Source organism: Eublepharis macularius, chromosome 10 (assembly GCF_028583425.1).
Source record: "Eublepharis macularius isolate TG4126 chromosome 10, MPM_Emac_v1.0, whole genome shotgun sequence".
In the NCBI taxonomy this organism is placed as follows: Eukaryota; Metazoa; Chordata; class Lepidosauria; order Squamata; family Eublepharidae; genus Eublepharis; species Eublepharis macularius.
In genome coordinates, this window is record NC_072799.1 from 87,898,056 (window position 1) to 87,917,434 (window position 19,379).

The 19,379-nt window shown below is 45.0% G+C and overlaps 1 protein-coding gene across 1 annotated transcript in view; it reads right to left on the reverse strand.

Annotated features, from left to right (window-relative positions):
• KIT (KIT proto-oncogene, receptor tyrosine kinase) overlaps positions 1-17,686 on the reverse strand; it is a 68,071-nt gene extending 50,385 nt beyond the window's left edge. The window contains exons 1-4 of the mRNA XM_054989661.1: positions 17,593-17,686; positions 15,715-15,963; positions 946-1,224; positions 236-372 (exon numbers count right to left, since the gene is read on the reverse strand). Coding sequence (XP_054845636.1) covers positions 236-372; positions 946-1,224; positions 15,715-15,963; positions 17,593-17,686 — 759 coding nt within the window. The remainder of the gene's footprint in view (positions 1-235; positions 373-945; positions 1,225-15,714; positions 15,964-17,592) is intronic.
• Positions 17,687-19,379: the final 1,693 nt, after the last annotated feature.

The window sequence follows — 19,379 nt, forward strand, 5'->3', positions numbered from 1 at the left end:
GAAGGCTGTTGCCGAGGGGTGTGTGTGGGGGGCAGAAAAGCAAGGAATCCACAGAGGCACCCATTTGAGACTTGTCAAGGCTACTGCTCTTGATAATGACACTTCTCAGGATAGCTGTTTTATCACATCTAATGAAGTATGCACTCCCCTCCCCAACATGTGATCCTGTGGGGTTTTTTTTTAGATTGTTCTTTCAAGTACATTAGTTAAGACTGGTGGGGTATAATGAACTCACTGCGCTGCCTTGAAAAATCCAATTAGCTTGCAGAGTGCTATCTACATCCTCGATTGTACACGTAACTTGAAATTCTTCACCTTCTTTGAGAAGCTGGTTTGCTTTGGATAAAGTGATGACTGGAAGGGATTTGTGAACTGGAAAACAATGTAGAAATGCATTATTTTTCATTACATGCAGGGCCTCCAAGAGAGAGGTGGGTAGGGTAGGAATCAACAGTTATTAACCTTCCAATAAAATATCAGACCTCCTAGAGGTATTTTAAATATTTGCAATTTATTAGTGTTGTAATTTGATGCTCGCATATCTCTTAGTTTAAAAGTAGGAAAACATTTACTGGCACTGCGTAATGTGCCCAGATAAGCTTACACAAGATTTAATTCAATGATGATGGAAATACAATCAGGAAACTCATTCTGTGAAAATGACTTTAAGGTTATGACCCATGGCATAGCCATCCTATGATGGAAACTGACTGTACTATTAGCAAAAAATTAATCACCTAATTATTTTACTCATTTTAATGTGCAAACTTATGTAAAAGCATAGCAGTTATGGTAGCCTGCCTATGTCACAGGGAGCTGCGGGGGGGGGGGGGGGGGAGAATGAGCAGAATTCTGAAGCAACAACAGTGTCAGAAACTCGGCACCAGATATATATCTAGATATATAACCAGTAGATATACCACACCAGATGAAGATGTGTGTTACCTGCTCTCACAACAAGAGTAATCATTTCCGATGTTCTCTCAACTCCATTTTGCAGTGCCACACACTGGTAACAGCCATGAAATGACCTTTGCACATTTTTGATTGTGATTCCTTTCTGAAGATCGGGAACTATTACCATATTCTTGGGGAGAGGTTTCCGATAGCATTTGTTCAAAGTGAAATTTAGAACACCTGGATCGGTCACTGCACAATGAATAAGAGCATCGCTGTCTTCCTTTGCAAAGATGAGAGACTCGAGAAGGAACAGGTGTTGTGGGTCTGTAAAGAAAACAAAAGTGATTTTCTTGAAGATTTCTATATTAATGTATCAGTGTTCACATTAGCATCTGAAAATATGAACCAGAAATGGCGTTCTTTAACCTGTTTCACAGTAAAGAATGACATATTTAACTATACTCAATCCACTTACTGCCACAGTTCCTACCTGTGCATACAAGTGCAAATCATGTTAAGGAATCCATTTAGGTTTTTTGTACATTTTCTACCTCTTCCCTCACATAGACAATCAGTAATAACAACAATAGCAACAACAACATTCGATTTATATACTTCAGGACAACTTAATGCCCATTGCCCACTCTGAGCGGTTTACACAGTGTGTTATTATTATCCTCATGACAATCACCCTGTGAGGTGGGTGGGGCTGAGAGAGCTCTGGGAGAGCTGTGACTGACCCGAGGTCACCCAGCTGGCTTCAAGCAGAGGAATGAGGAATCAAACCCGGCTCTCCAGATTAGAGTCCTGCCACTCCTAACCACTACATCAAACTGGCTCTCAAGTGTAGTGAAGTGATGTGGGAATACCTCTGAGTTCTCTCTATAAGTTCCCGAAAGCCCTAACTGACACTTTAACTGGGAACAGTTAAGACAGTGCAGTTGGTTCTGTCCTCAACTTTCAATGGTGGAATCAAACTTTCCTGCCTCCACTCTAATTACAGCCCACTGATCTCCACTGAATGTTGTTGCTCGTGTCAAGGGGACCCCGAAGAATGACACAGGGGAGGGGAGAGTCTGTAGAAAGAATATGGTATCAGTAGCAACTGCCGATTTAGTCTAGATCCCAGTTATTTTAACTGGAAATTGGGATTCTTGAATTATTTAAGCCCTTTTCAGAGACTGCAATAGTCTGAAAGTGGGTACTATGCACGATCTTCCAGATATGTGCAGCTACCATGTTGTATAGACAGGGGCACTGAGCATATTTACTATGTGCGTACAGCCTTGTTATGCATGAATGTGAGGCCTGAAAAATCTAGAGATTAGCTTGCATGTACCAGCACTGTATTTGCATTGTAGGTACACTATGGCACCTGCGCATATTGAGGGAATCTACACAGTTGTATGCTGCCAGCATGCATGATTATAATGTCTAAAAAAGGCTTTACTTTACAGGCATCTTTCTGGGGGTGTGGCTGCTCTGCCTCTAGCCCACCCTGTTTCATACCAAGACCTGGCCAGCAACGGTCTCTCAGGGAAAATCACAAGCATGTGGATTTCTAGTCCTTTCAACATGACAATTCTCTGAGCTGTTTGTGAAAATATGGACTTTGCTCAAATCAGCAAAGCTAATGTGATATGCACCCGCTGGTGTTGAATTTTACAACACTACTGAGATATCTTATTGTTTTCAAATTTAGGCAATTAAGAGCTCAGCACAAAACAATCCATCAATTTTTAATCATCAGCATAATCCCTTTGTCTGATTGAAAACTATGAGGGAAAAACGTAGTTAGAACACATTTTTCTATAACAGTCCCCAAAATATTATACATTCAACTCCAAGCATACCAGGGTCAAGTGGAGCTTGAAAAAAGAATGGAGGAACTTGCAAATGGCTTACCAACCGGAAAGGCTCTGGGCTTGGGTGAGCCTTCCACTCCAGGCCATCCTGCATTCTTCTCCTCTATGCTGAAAGGCAGTGTGGTGTAGTGGTTAGAGTGCTGGACTAAGATCTGTGAGACCCAAGTTCAAATCCTCACTCTGCCATGGAGCTTGCTGGGTGACCTTGGGCCAGTCACACACAGCCTAACCTACCTCATAAAGTTGTTGTGAGGATAAAATGGAGGAGAGATGAACAATACTATATGCTTCTCTGGGATATGAATAAATAAAAGTAACTTTTCCCTCTTGTATTCTTCTGCTAAGTTTTCTCATATTTCTGCCATTCCCTGGTCAGCTCTCATGTTGCAATGTGTTCACGTTATTCTTGCGAGCAAGTCACTTTCCTGGGCTCAGGATTAAGCCAAAGGAACAGCCTGTTCAATGCAACTAACTCAATTACTCCGATGTCACAGGGGGCTCCCAAGGCCAGATAGCTGTCTGCTTCAGGGAAATAGGAATAATCTTTCCATGAAGAACTTTTGTTAAATTAATAGTGCTAAGTATTGTGTTTATGACATGGACTTACGAACGACATTATCAGTGGGGATAGATTGAGATTTTAGCCAGAAAGTGACTACAGTTGTTATTTAATGAATACAGAACCTGACACTAACGGAAATACTAGAAGTATATATTTCCTCGCCAGGAAACCACTGAGGCAATTTTAGATTAGTCAAAGAACTAAATAAATGATTTTTAAAAATAATATAAGGACATGAATTACATTACTTTGCTTACACGTCCCTGCTCATCATCCTATTGTGTATAACAGGAAAAAACACCACAGAACTCCCACGTTAGTTCCATTTCCTTGTCTGTTGAAATCCAAGTATGAACGGTAGCCTTCAGAATTCGATTCGCACATTAACTCATTACAAATAATAACTTTCCCTTGTCTCTTTTCTCAAAGAGGATTCTTTTGGAAAGTGTTATTTGATCAGATGTTTAATCCTCCTTAAAACAAAACTTTAATTTTGTTTCTTAATTGGTAACACAGGCTTATTTGAGCTAGTTCAATCCTCAAAATTCTCTCTTCAAAATTCTATTAACACACTTTACCTTAATCCACATCCATGAGTGCGTTCTGATGAGCACGTATAGTTTCTGGGAAAGTGCTATTCTCCAACAGCAGAAACTAGAGATGGGCACGAACCAAAATACGAGCCAAAGTGTGTCACGAACCGGGCCAGTTTTTGGTTCATGAACTGGCAGTTCGTCAGAGCTCATTTCTGACGAACCGTGATGATCCACAACGATTTTTTTAGAGCAGTTCATTTTGTTTGTTTTTTTGCTTCATCACTACAGACAGCCTGATGCCTATCAATCTGTTACCTAGGCAACAGGGGAATGGGCTTTCTGCAGACCTTCTGCAGCCCTGGAAGTGACACACTCACGAATCAAACGAACCGGTTCATGAACCGGGCAAGTTCATAGTAGTTCATGGTTTGTGAAACGCAATGAACCACGAACTGCAACGAACCTCCATTTTCTGGTTCATGCCCACCTCTGGAAGAAACTAAATCCACAGCACATGGTTAAGCTGTACCTTTCAAAAAGGACAAAGTCATCTCATGTAGGAAGCTCTTTGTGTCAATATCAGGATACCAATAATTAAAAGGAATCTCTGGATCAGGGTGTTTCTTTGGAATAATCTCAAGGAGGTAAAATGGATGGAGAAAGGCCTGATTCCTATGTTAAAATTGTGGCATGACTGACCCTTCCCCTTATACAGCTGTATCTCACAGCACCTCACTAGCACTTAGATAGAATCACGATGAAAGGCAGATCATGCAAGAGATTCACACATCACCACATGAAATGAAGAGCACGGAAAAGTCCCACATGGTCTCCCCCAGTGAGTAATAGTATCAGTACCTAGGTCTCATCAATACACTTGACTAAAGCCAATAATCCATGTGATTGACAGTCTCATACAAATGCAACTCCATTTGGTCCTTCATGGTCCTCTATTACCAGACCACAGCTCAAGACCACTCCCAAACCACCAACACAGAGTTCCCCGAAACCCCAGAGACGGGTTTTGGTACACATGACTTTACAGAATGGAAGATACAATTTAAAGACAATCAGCTAGTAGATGGAACAGTATGGAACAGATCATCATAATGCATTGGCCATACAAGTAAGCTATTGATTATTCATTAAGGCTGTCTAGGATCTGAGGCTCAGCCCCCAGACTTGCCGAGAGGAGGGGATGGCAGGCAGCCGGGAGACAGGTTCCCAGCCACCCCAACGGACACCCAGGGCCAGAGCCCACCGGCACCAGAGGGAGGGAAAGAAGCACCCAAGCCTCAGAGGGTTAGGCGGGGCAGGTGGAAGCCAGCTAGCCCCACCCTCCGCTGGGAGCCCAGGCAGGGAGAGTGAGGACAGGACAGACGGACGGACAGAAGGAAGAGCAATCAAGGAGGGTGGAAGCCTTGGAAGGCTGGGAGTAAGAGGAAGCTGTAGGGACTCTGACAGGTTGAGCAGGCCTGTAAGTGGTAGAGAGGGAAGAAGGGTGATGTATACCTCCCCTCCTTCCACAGAGCTGGAACCTGTGCTGTCCCTGTCTGCACCTAGGAGCTGTAGTTCAGGCCCACCCCCGGTGCTCTGCGCCACCACGCCCATGCCAAAGCCTGACAAAGGCAAGTTCGCATGTGCATGTTTATCACTTGATAAAGTGATAAAGACCTCTAATAGACCTTCCATACTACACGGCACCTAAGCAAAACTTCCCCGTGGGGACAATTCATTCAACTGCCAATGGCCTACTGCTGAGAATTCATGAGATATCAAGTGTGCTTTGCATGGGTAAATCTGCTCAAAATAATTACCAGCAAAAGATTATGGAAGTTCTAGAAAAATCTATAATTCATTTCTATCAGTGCTTCCAAAATCCCTTCAGTATGATGAAAGGTCCATCCTTGGTGCCAGAGGACTCATTAAAACCCCTCCTCCAGCTCACTTTATTGCATGTGCCACTCGAGGGAGGTTCTGTCCTCACATGGGCATCTTTCCTATCTACTCAGGGAGCCCAGCCATAGGAATACTCATGTCTCACAGGGATTTCTTCAGAGCCATGCTGCCTGACACCAATCCCATAGGCAATGTTTCAAAAGAGAACTACAGGAGCCCAACTTTGTCTGGAAGCCTTATCCTCTGATTTATCCTGCTTCCAAATCCAGATATGCAGAGGCAGGCTGGGGTTACCCAGATTAAAAAGAGAGAGCGCATGTTCGGGGCACTTTTGACTCTACCCTTTGTTCTTAAATGCTGGGACTGAGCCCCATGACTCAAAACAGGTGCCAGGCTTCATTTAAGCCCTGGTTCAAACTAAACTATCTCTACGACGATGTCAGCACTGTAGGGCTCACTGAACACTTGTCAGCTGAATCTGGCTGCTGGCTCACACATGCATGTTGTGTCCTTTATTTATTTACGTTATTTATAACCTGCCTTTTCTCACTGTGACTCAAGGTGGATTACACGGCACTGGTCAAAAACAATCAACAGGGTGGGACATCCAACAATGCAGACATTGCAAACATTTGAAAACAAGCAGAAAATTGAAAACAGAGCTGAGACAAAGTTTCAGTATTAACATGACGCGTCAAACAATGCAGAAACTACATATTAGGACTAGAGATGGGCACGAACTGAAATACGAACCAAAGTTCATCACAAACCGGGCTGGTTTTTGGTTCATGAACTGGTGGTTTGGCGGAGCTCATTTCTGACGAACCATGACAAACCGCTATGATTTTTAGAGCAGTTCATGTGGTTTGTTTTTCACTTCATCAATGCAGACAGCCTGGCGCTAATCAATCTGTTACCTAGGCAATGGGGGGATGGGCTTTCTGTAGACCTTCTGCAGCCCCGGAAGTGATGAACCAAATGAACCTGTTCATGAACCGGGCAAGTTCATGACAGTTTGTGGTTTGTGAAATGCAACGAATCACGAACCGCCATTTCCCCAGTTCATGCCCACCTCTAATTAGGACCATACTTACAGCAACAGAGTACGTAATATACACACTAGTATAGTCCACAGTCCTTACCCATTTATCAAAACATCTTCCAGAACCTTTTCATTACAGTACAGCCGTAGATACAAAAAGCCCTCCTGATTCATTCAGTTTTGCACAGTCTGTGGAAAGCCAGCAGAGTGGAAGCCTTCCTGACCTCATTAGGCAGGCCCTTTCATACGGTGGAGGCCAGAACAGAGAACATACCTGTACAGGCTGCTGTTTGCCCATTTGCAGAGTGACACCTGCAGGAGGCCCTGCTCTAATAAGTGAAGCTGTCATGATGGAGCATAGGTGGAGAGGCAGTCCCACAGATATGATATGACAAAGCCTTCAAGGGCTTTGTACGTGATAGGCAGGCAACACCTTGAACTGGGCCTGGTAACTGAAGGGCAGCCAATGGAGTAACTGCAGGATGGATATAATATATGTGTTCTGCCTACCTCCTGACAATAACTGAAATATGGCATTCTGCAGCAACTGCAGTGTCCAAGTTGACTACGTAGAGTGCATTACAGTAGTCTAGTTTTGAGGTTTCTTGTAGCATGTATTTAAGTAGCCAGACTGGCTGAGTCAAGGTAGAAGGACCATCTTTCAGGCTAGACTGAGTTGGAAGAAAACGTCCTTTGCAGCTGCATTGACTTGTTTCTCCAAGAGCAATGCCGGATTCAGCATAGTTCTAGGCTTTTAACCAAGTCAGCAAGGGTCAGCTGAACCCCATCAAAACTGGGATGCTCAACGCTCTTCTGGATCTCACCCTTTCAACCAGCATCACTTCCATCTTATCTGGGTTCAGTTTTAGTTTGTTCACTTTCAGCTGTTTAACCACAGCAGTTTAGCATTAGCTCAAGACCCTCTACTGCATCACCAGGCAATATGGATAAACAGAAAGTTGGATTTTATTGACATACTGATGACATCCAATTTCAAAACTACAAATTATTTATCCGAAAGGCTTTATATGGAGGCTGAATAACATGGGAGATAAGACTGTTCCCTGTAGAACCCCACAAGATAGTTGCCACACTGAAGACAGCTGGTCTCCAACATCAACCCCTTAAGTCGGGTCCATGAAGAACAATTTAAATCAGTCCAAGGTGCAGACTGACACAAAGCGCCTCCTACATAATCTGTTAGGGAGTTTCACTGCCTATTGCTGATCCAACTGATTATAGATGAACATGCCTGCCAGTTAAGATCACTTCTGAGACCCTGGTATGTGTATGGCGACCAGAGACAGGACCTTCTTTGCATGAAATTTATTATTTTTTATTTCTTTGTGAGAACTTCCAACTTCTGCAGACTTCCAGCACAAGCTAAAGCTGGTACTGACTGTATGCTCCTGTCTTAGGGAACTAAAGATAGATAGGGTATTCTGCTGGTTTACAAACCCCCCCAGCTCCCCTTTCTGAGTTGGCAGAACTGTTAGTGGACATGGTGTTGGAGACACCTAGACTGATTGTTCTGGGGGACTTCAACATCCGTGCTGAGTGTTTCAAGTCAGGATTGGCCCAGGAATTTTTTGCTTCCCTGGCAACACTGGGTCCCTCTCAAATAGTGACAGGCCCTACGCATGAAAGAGGCTGTAGCTTGGACTTAATATTTTGTACTGAGCCTTGAGGAAAAGTCTTGTTTCAGTGTTGGAGATTCGGCCTGAACTGTGGTCAGACCATCATCTGCTGAAGGAAAAAGTGAATATGCCCCCAACACCCTACAAAAGGGGGGGGGGTCCAGTTAAAATGATTCACCCAAATGCCTTGGGGGATTTTAGAATTCCAGGCACGTGTTCTATGGAAGCTGCTGTAGAAGCATGGAAGGCGTAACTCCTTGAGGCTATTGAAACCATTGCTCCTTGTCATCTCCTCCGGCCCTTCGGGATCTAAGCTAGCCCCGTGGTTTACCACATAACTGGGTATCTAAAGATGGTTGGAAGATGCCTAGAAAGATGTTGGTGGAAAATTCATGCAGAAGCTGATAGAACATGCTAATAGAACCCACTGGAGGACTTACAAAGCAGAAATGAGAGCTGCACAGAAACATTATTTCTCAGCAACCATTGCGTCAGCCAGTTCACAACGATCCCAATTGTTTAAAGTATCTCGACATCTTCTAGCCCTGAATCTGAACCTTTACAGTCTCAAGAACAGACAATTAGCTGTGAGGCCTTTGCTAATTTTCTTGCTGATAAAATAGCACCAATATGATCTGATCTGGATGCTAGCTGTAATACAGACGAGATGGAAGAAATGCTTAAGACACTGTCTGGCTCACATATGGACTGCCTTGAACCAGTTACAATGACAGATCTTAACAGGATCCTGACATCTATGAAGGCCACTACTTGTGCACTGGATCCTTGCCCAAAATGGCTGTTACAATCAAGTAAGGACCACGTAAGTAAACCACTGAGGTCTATTGTAAATCAATTGCTAACTCAGGGCACATTCTCCCAGCTGCTCAAACAGGTGGTTATCCATCTGCTAATTGAAAAACCATCCCTGGACAAAAATGAGGTGGCCAATTATCGCCCAGTCTCTAATTTGCCTTTTCTGGGCAAAGTGATTGAGAGAGGAATAGCTGACCAACCCCAGGTCTTCTTGGACAATTCTAGCGCTCCAGGCCCTTTTCAGTTAGGACAGGTCACAGGACAGAAATGGCTTTAGTAGCCTTAGTGGATGATCTCCATTTGATTACAGACAAAGGACATGCCTCCTTATTGCTCTTCCTGGATACTGGGTCGCTGCTTGACAGCTGTGGTCAAATGGCTGAAAACGAACAAATTGAAATTGTACCCAGACAAGACGGAAGTAATGCTGGTTGTGAAGACAGAGGTCATGAACGACATTTTGATGGAGTTCGTCTGATGTTTGAGACTCAGTCAAGAGCCATGGGGTTATACTGGATCCAGTGCTACTACTAGAAAAGCAAGTTACAGCAGCAGCCAAAAAATGCTTTCTATAACCTCATTCTAGCCTAGAAGATGGCTTCCTACATAAACATGGCAATCTAGTTAACCTGGATCTATGCTATGGTAACAAGAAGACTTAACTACTATAATGCATGATACATAGATCTCACATCTAAGTTAACTAGGAGACTCCAGTTGGTGCAAAATGCTGCGGCTTCACTATTGTCAGGAGCGAGCTGGAGCATGAATATCACTCCCATTGTGAGGTCACTCCTTTGGCTACCTATCAGTTACCATGTTTAGTTCAATAATAAAAACATACTTTGTAAACTGTCCGGAATGGGCATGAAGTTGTCCTGAAGGCCGGCATATAAATCGCATGTTGTTGTTGTTGTTATTAAGATATTGGCTACGATACAAAGCTCTTCACAGCCTTGGTCCAGAGCCTACCTATGGGACTGCCTGTAACGAAATGGTTTCCAGGGGTGAAATGAGTGCCAGTTGCTGTTATTCTGTCTTTAAAGAAAGGGAAGGAAATGTTCCCTCTGAGGGTGGATGGGCTGTGGGGCCAGGGAGAGGCCTGCAGGAGTCTTGGTGTGGGATGCCCTTCTTCCTGGACTACAACTCCCAGCTGCCCCGGGCCAAGAAAGGGCGGGAAAAATAAGGGGTGGAGCCTGAATAGAGATACCCAGCCAATCCTGAGGAGAAAAGTCAGTCGCCTTCTTGGTTGGAGAAGGAGAGGCTCCTGCTGCGGGGTGAAACCCGGGTGCCTGGGCCCTAAGTGTGAAGGGCCTGGGAGGCAGCAGAAAGGGAATAAAAGGGAGTCTCCTTCTTGGTCAAAGAAGGAGAGGCTCCTGCTGCAGGGTGAGACCCAGGTGCCTGGGCCCTAAATGTGGAGGGCCTGGGAGGCAGCAGAAAGGGAATAAAAGGGAGTCACCTTCTTGGTTGGAGAAGGAGAGGCTCCTGCTGCTGGGTGAAACCCGCGTGCCTGGGCCCTAAATGTGGAGGGCCTGGGAGGCAGCAGAAAGGGAATAAAAGGGAGTCACCTTCTTGGTTGGAGAAGGAGAGGCTCCTGCTGCTGGGTGAAACCCGCGTGCCTGGGCCCTAAATGTGGAGGGCCTGGGAGGCAGCAGAAAGGGAATAAAAGGGAGTCACCTTCTTGGTTGGAGAAGGAGAGGCTCCTGCTGCTGGGTGAAACCCGCGTGCCTGGGCCCTAAATGTGGAGGGCCTGAGAGGCAGCAGAAAGGAAATAAAAGGGAGTCTCCTTGGTTGGAGAAGGAGAGGCTCCTGCTGCGGGGTGAAACCCGGGTGCCTGGGCCCTAAATGTGGAGGGCCTGGGAGGCAGCAGAAAGGGAATATACAGAGTCACCCTTCTTGGTAGAAGAAGGGGAGGCTCCTGCTGCGGGGTGAAACCCGGGTGCCTGGGCCCTAAATGTGGAGGGCCTGGGAGGCAGCAGAAAGGGAATATACAGAGTCACCCTTCTTGGTAGAAGAAGGGGAGGCTCCTGCTGCGGGGTGAAACCCAGGTGCCTGGGCCCTAAATGTGGAGGGCCTGGGAGGCAGCAGAAAGGGAATATACAGAGTCACCCTTCTTGGTAGAAGAAGGGGAGGCTCCTGCTGCGGGGTGAAACCCGGGTGCCTGGGCCCTAAGAGCCAAAACACACGTTAAGAAATACATAGGTTCAGCACGTGTTCTCTTACCTCAAGGTTTGCCGGGATCTGTAGGCATCCTGGAAGCTTAAAGTTTAGCATTTACAGAGCAGCAAAAAGGGGAAGGGAAATACAGGCGCCTGTATTTTAAGCTTTAAGCTTCCAGGACGCCTTTAAGCTTCCAGGACGCCTACAGATCCTTTAAGCTTCCAGGACTTTAAGCTTCCAGGACGCCTACAGATCTTTAAGCTTCCAGGATGCCTACAGATCCGGGCAAACCTTGAGGTAAGAGAACACGTGCTGAACCTAGGTATTTCTTAACGTGTGTTTTGGCTCTTAGTGTGGAGGGCCTGGGAGGCAGCACAAAGGAGATAAAAGGGAGTCTCCTTCTTGGTTGGAGAAGGAGAGGCTCCTGCTGCGGGGTGAAACCCAGGTGCCTGGGCCCTAAATGTGGAGGGCCTGGGAGGCAGCAGAAAGGGAATAAAAGGGAGTCTCCTTCTTGGTTGGAGAAGGAAGAGGCTCCTGCTGTGGGGTGAAACCCGGGTGCCTGGGCCCTAAATGTGGAGGGCCTGGGAGGCAGCAGAAAGGGAATAAAAGGGAGTCTCCTTCTTGGTTGGAGAAGGAGAGGCTCCTGCTGCGGGGTGAAACCCGGGTGCCTGGGCCCTAAGTGTGGAGGGCCTGGGAGGCAGCAGAAAGGGAATAAAAGGGAGTCACCTTCTTGGTTGGAGAAGGAGAGGCTCCTGCTGCGGGGTGAAACCCGGTTGCCTGGGCCCTAAGTGTGAAGGGCCTGGGAGGCAGCAGAAAGGGAATAAAAGGGAGTCTCCTTCTTGGTTGGAGAAGGACAGGCTCCTGCTGCGGGGTGAAACCCGGGTGCCTGGGCCCTAAATGTGGAGGGCCTGGGAGGCAGCAGAAAGGGAATAAAAGGGAGTCTCCTTCTTGGTTGAAGAAGGAGAGGCTCCTGCTGCGGGGTGAAACCCGGGTGCCTGGCACCTAAATGTGGAGGGCCTGGGAGGCAGCAGAAAGGGAATATACAGAGTCACCCTTCTTGGTAGAAGAAGGAGAGGCTCCTGCTGCTCGGTGAAACCTGGATGCCTAGGCCCTAAATGTGGAGGGCCTGGGAGGCAGCAGAAAGGAAAGGAAGGGGGAACCTTCCCTCAGACCACCAGCCCCTTAAGGCAGAGTAGGGAAAAGTGTGGTAGGGAAAGCAGACAGCGGTTCTCTTCAGTTTGATTTTCTGCCCTATGAGTTCTGAACGGGGGGGGTCTACCCCTGTGTGGTGCCTTTACCTGCTTTGTATATAGTGCTCTGTATATAGTTATTAAATTATACTTTTTTGGAATATAAAGGACCTTGTGGTGCTCTGACTACGTAAGCTCCCCCACTTGAAGGGAGGGAGCCCAGGAGAACTGATCAGGCCAGACCTTGGTGTGTTGCCAATTCTCCAGGGCCCGCCCAAAGATTGGGGAATTCACTTCCCAGTAGGGAAATTCAGCCAGAGGGGTCTCACTGCCCCTCAGTCAGGCGGTGTACAAATCAGTGAGTGGTGGCAGCGACAAAGAGGGTGAGCCACACCCACCAGAGACGGTGGGAGGCGGATAGCGGGGCTAGCAGGCCACTGATGGCGGCTCAGTTGCCCGGACTGAGAGCCAGTGCCCGTTCCGCCACACTGCCTATGTGGAGAAATCTTTTTTACAGTGGTCTGTCTAGAGCCTAGAGCCTTTTACGTTTTAGGTGCCAGACAAAAATCTTTTTGTTTGTTCAGGCATTTTATTTCTGTTCATGCTTTTATTTATTTATTTGCATTATTTATAGTCCACCTTTCTCATTGAGTCAATACAGTCAATACCAAAGACATTTCAATAAACATGTAATGGGTATATATAATATGCAAATTTGCAAAGATTTAAAACCTAGCAGAAATACAATACAGAGCTGAACAAATGTTGAAACAGTCTAACTGGTTTTATTGATGCTCTCCATTTAACTGGTTTTACAGAGCAATCCTAAGCAGAGTTACTCCAGTCTAAGCCTACTGAAATCAATGGGCTTAGACTGGAGTAAACTTGGTTAGGATTGCACTGATAGTGACTGCTCTGATTAATGGTTTTAATGCCACTGTTGTGACTGTTTTTACTGAACGTACTGCTTTTACTGCTTATCCATTTTTATCCGTTTTGTAGTGCATTGTTGTTGGGGAGACTGTTCTCATGGTAAGCCACTTTATTCAACCAACACTCCACTGAATGGAACTTAAATGGTCTCAGCAGCACCAAGCAACTGATCCATTTCGAGCTCCCCTGCCGACACGTCCAGTTGCCCCATGCCAAGCATGTCATGTGGCAGTCAAGCAATTCAGATCATCCAGCCATATAGCATAACTGCACATAATCTTTAAAAGCTCCAAGTCTGTCATTGTTAATCCCAAAAGAATGAAATGAAACATTCTGAAAACGCTGCCCCCTGTTGCACTGGACGGGGCAGGCGTGCGGCTTTTAGACGGTTAGGGGCAATGAATCAGCTCATCCAAGAACCACTAAAAGGTCCATGAACACAGATGCAGTGTGACGTATTACAAGGTTATGGCCTGACCACCCTAACATACCAGCTTTCCCTTCAGAATTGCTTCCTAAAACATAGGAGTATCATATGCTAACAGAACATGCAGATGCCCATATGATAAAATTGAAACCATTGAACATATAATTATAGAGTGTCCCATATTTAATGAGTTGAGGGCCAGCTTAATCATCCCTCTAGTTAAAAATATGAAACTACCTAATATGAAAGCACAGGTGACATGGTTATTATCAGGTACAAATGATTCTGTTACTCTTTCTGTGGCAAAATATATAGGGGCAATAATTAAATATCAAAGAAATTACATTAAGTAAGATTCTTCCCATTTTAATTTTTGCTTAAGGTAACAGCTGTATAAGCAGTACTAAACAGACAGAACGAACGAACGAACACTGGAGACCTTAAGCACAGGATAAACGAGTTACTGGCTTAAGCTGAACGAGGCACGAAATGTTTTTGGCTGTAAATGTATCTGGTTATATTAAGTCCTTTTCTATCACTAGGTTGATGCTGCCTAAACCTACTCTTTCGAATTTTCCTTTATGATACTTAAATGTATGGGCAGGTCAAGATAAGCCTTTTTTCCTTTTCTATCCTATATCTCTAATTAAAGGGAGAGATCTTAATGTGCTACGTCCTCTGATAAACTAGTATGTTCCTCTGAGAATCTGACTTCCAAGAATCATCCAAAAGTGAAGGCTGGCTGAATGATGACCAAGAGTGAAGGTCCCACTTCAGGCGGCAAATTCTGGACAACTTGAAAAGCTGCCCGAGATTCACTGCTCCATAAGCCTTTCTTCTACCTGTATGCTTTTTTTTTAGAAGAGGATGAAAGAAATGAATGCTTCTGAGAGCCAAACTACAAGTGACGCCTCACACAGGTTGGACACTTGTCAGCTTCCCTCAAGTTTTGATGGGAAATGTAGGTGTCCTGGTTTTACAGCTTGGCTCTCCGTTACTGCTGCAAGACCAGGATGCCTACATTTCGCATCAAAACTTGAGGGAAGCTGACAAGTGTCCAACCTGTGTAAGGCACCACTTGTAGCTTGGCTCTGAGAGTGTTTCCCAAAAGGGTTGCTTGAAAACGGTGCCACCTTCAATCAGCTTCAATAATCTAGAGAAACTGTTCAAGAAAGTATGCACCACCATCCTCTTTTGGAGACAGGTACACTCCACCACATTGATAGTGACAGACAAAAGGATGCACTCCTCGACATTTATGAAGCCATTACATCTATACTGTAATGTCCAATATGGTGTGCTATAGCTGATAATCTGAATAGACATTCTTAATGCTGACACATACAGTGTTTAACATGTAAAAAATCTTTCTATATAAAAGGCAAGCTGTATTGGCAATGACTCACTTTTTATTCTGGTGCGCCTGTGCAGGAGCACCAGGATAAAAACTGAGTTGTCACCAATACAGCCTCTGGAGAGCGCTGCCACAGCGGGAAGGCCAGGCAAGCCAACCCGTCCTTCTGGGGGTGCCCTTTTTTCTAAAATGTGCGCTGTTGCTAGTTTCACATAAGTATGAATCAAACCTTCAAGCCACACTGTATTTCAGAATCATAGAATCATAGAGTTGGAAGGGGCCATACAGACTATCTAGTCCAACCCCCTGTCCAGTGCAGGATCAGGAAGAATAGAGATCAGGGAGAATAGAGAATATCATCTTAGAGTAAGAAGGGGAGAAGACAAAATTTACCTTTAACAAAAACATAAATGGAACTGTTCAAGCTCTCCCTGTTTTTGCATGTGTATGTTCCTGTATCTTTGGCTCTTGACTGAGGTATGTATAGCTCCTTATTTTCTGAATTCTTTGGCATTCCTGATGGGTCCGAGTTCTGAAAATCCCAGGTCACCGGGCCATCATCCTTACACAACAACTTTAATTCTTCCCCACTATTCACAACCAAAGTTGAGCCCGTAGGAATAATAGAAGGTTTTGTTCCACCTGCCAAAAATAAAATTTGGTGGTTAGTGAGAATTCCTTTGTTTTGTTTTTTTTAAATCATACTGTATATCAGTTTTTAAAATTGTTTAGAATATTTATGTACCCAACTTCTAAGGATGCACACTTTAAAAAGATATTTTTCAGATTCAGATATAGGGAAACCAATAAATATCAGTATTCCTGATATTCGAATTCAAAAATATCAGTATAGTATTCAGAAATCCAAATCTTTCAGCTCCATTATTCGCTTTGGGAGCAACCTTCTGGAGAGCTAGAGGGGCCGTTTTTGGAGTAAACCACACCATTAGATTAGAATCACCATACTAGGACAGACAGAGCTCCCTAACTTACTTCCTACTTCCCCTCGTTCCTTTTCCCCAAGCCTCCAAAGGGAAAAAGTTGCTTGAAGTGGCTGTAAATGAATATATGTTGGGATTCTCTGGTTCTGTAGGGCTTTGTTAGTTCTTTTTAGGAGAGTAGTTGGTCTTTGTGTGTTTGGCTTGGCTTCTTTGCCCTGGAGAAAGCATTGGGTTTTTCTCCATAGAAAACAATGGAGAATGGGGGAGGGGGGCTTGTTCAGAAAGCCACAGAATTGGACCCCTTAATTCAATTTTCTTGAAACATGGGGGGTCTTGAGAGGACAGTCAGTCTTTATTTCGCTGCATGGGTGTAGTTTGCTCCAAAAATGGCCCCTCCAGGCTCCCTGGAGGGATTCCCCGATAGGGAATAATATACCCAGTTATTTCTGAATATATTCAGAATTAACTGGGAAGCCAATACTAGACTATACAAGGATTCTGGATTTGATCAGGATTCCTGAAAATACCCCCAAAATACCAATAAGGTATTTTTCAGACCTGTTTTTAGACCACGTATAATGAATTGCACACTCCTACCACGTTTCTACCAAGCATCTCTGGACCCAAGGTGGGTCTTTTTATTATTTTCCCAATTCCCTAGCTGCTAACTAAATAGCCAGTATGCTATCTGAATTTATTGTTTACAAAATTTATACCCTGTCTTTCTGCACTCATCAGGGCCACTAAGGAGGCTAACAGATTAAAAACATGCATAATAAAAACATGTAACAAAAACCATTCAAACAAAACAAAGAGACATAATTAAAACGATTAAAACTGCAGCTAAAGAGTGCATACAAAAACACTAAAACAGCAATTAAAATACAGGGCAAGAAGGGGGGATTTGTGAGGGAATACCAGAAAAATAAAGTCTTCACTTGCTGGTGGAAGATAGTAACACAAGGGGACTGTTGAGTCTCCCTGGGGAGAGAATTCCAGAGCGCAGGACTCTAATCTGGAGAGCTGGGTTTGATTCCCCACTCCTCCACTTGAAGCCAGCTGGGTGACCTTGAGCTAGTCGCAGTTCTCTGGAGCTCTCTCAGCCCCACCCACTTCACAGAGTGTTTTGTTGTGGGGATAATGACATACTTTGTAAACCGCTCTGAGTGGGCATTAAGTTGTCCTGAAGGGCGGTATATAAATCAAGTGTTATTATTATCATTATCATCTTCGGCATAAGCCAAGAAGTCTGTCCAGTTATCCTGTTGATAATTAACATAGCATCTTAGGAATTGTTCCAACACCTGACTAACCTTTTCAGTTTGCCCACCGGCCTCGGGATGATAGGCAGAGCTAAGCCCCTGCTCGATCCCTGCCACTTGCAAAAACTCCTGCCAGAACTTGGCAACAAACTGACTTCCCATGTTGGAAATCATGATTTAAATCAGTTCAAGGTGCATCCCTTGATACCCACTTCTCCTTCCAAGTGCCTCAACAAGATGGCATGGGCTACTGTACTGAAGATAGATCCAGGAGAAGCAACAAAAGCATATGGCCTTTGTCTACATTCAGGTGGACACCATCAACTAATGCAGCCAGAGCAGTCTGTCCCATAGCCCAGCCTGAATCCCGACTGAAATGGGTCCAAAGAACCAGAGTTATCTAAGAAGACCTAGAGTTGGTCAGCTATTGCTCCCTCAATCACTTTGCCCAGAAAGGACAGATTAGAGACAGGGCAGTAATCGGCCATGTCTTTGTCTAGGGATTTTTTTTTAATTAGCAGGTGGATAAACTCCTGTTTGAGTGGTCAGTAGGGATCCCACGTGCCCGTGAGGTTTAACTGCTTGCCTGCAGGTCGCTGGTGACTGGTGGGAAGTTTTGGGCCGCTAGCAGATTGCATGTCACCTGTGGGTACCTCGGGAACACACGTGGTGCATATGCCCCAGCAAACGTGATGTCACTTCCGGAAGAGACACCATTGCACCAGCCACAGGAGTGTTCCTGCGCTTTGTTTGGGGCTGATTTCCAAAGGGGCATCACACCTATCTAGAAATTGCTGAAAATACTAGGATTTTTATTTTTTGGAGCACCAGCAGGCACATGGCAACTCTATCACCTACCCAGTGAGAATCTTTCCAGGCCCTTCTGTATCCCAGCATTCCCCCCCGCCCCACTTTCCCTCCAACAGCTGAGAGGTGGCTCACAGCTAAGTCTGCCTCAGCTATTAAAGAAAAAAAATCTGTTTAAGAGCTGAAGGGGAAGGAGAAAACAGATTACCTCTGCCAGTTTGAAAGCTAAGCCCCGCCCTCTGATTGACTGAAGGGCGGAGTTTCCACACGGAGGCGCTGCATACAACCATAGCACTATTTCCCCCTTTAAGCTGGTGCAAAGGCTCTGGCTGAAACAAGAGAGCACAGTGTCTTGTGTGAGCACCTCAATAAAGCAGGGGTATGCTGTGTTCTACCCTGGGGAAAATCCCCATGCAGAATCTGAGGTCTACTCAGAATTGTACTCAGGTCTATTCAGTGGGGCTTTCTTCCAGGGGAGCATTCTTCGTTTTGCACAGTGAATTCCCATTAATTGAATCTGGCACTCTAAGCCCACTGTGCCCAACTGGCTCGATGCAGAATCAAAGTGTGCACAAAACCAAACACACAGAAGGCACAAGAGAAATGCCAGGTTTCCCCCCTCCTGCCAAGAAGGTAGGGGACCTGGCATTCCTAGCGGTTGGGGAACTGGCCCTGAGTTAGTGACTGATTTACGATAGACCTCAAGGGCTCATTTATTGCAATGTCCTTTAAACTGACTGTACCAATTCACACTGTGTAATCCGCCTTGAGTCTTAGCGAAAAATGTGGACTCTAAGTAACATAAATAACTTCTGTCATCAAACACCCACGTGGGGGACTCAATCCAGAGGAAGTCAGTCATGCCCAGGTCTCACTGAAAGCAGAATTCGCTGTTTCATCCTTGAATTTCAAGCATTTGGTTTTACCACAGTTAAGCCGTGCAAAGAGGACATTCACTGCAAGGGAATCTATGCAGTAAAAAGGGAGCTGGAAACTAATTTTAGCCATACTGGCTTATATATTACAGTTTGCTTTAGCATGTGTAGTC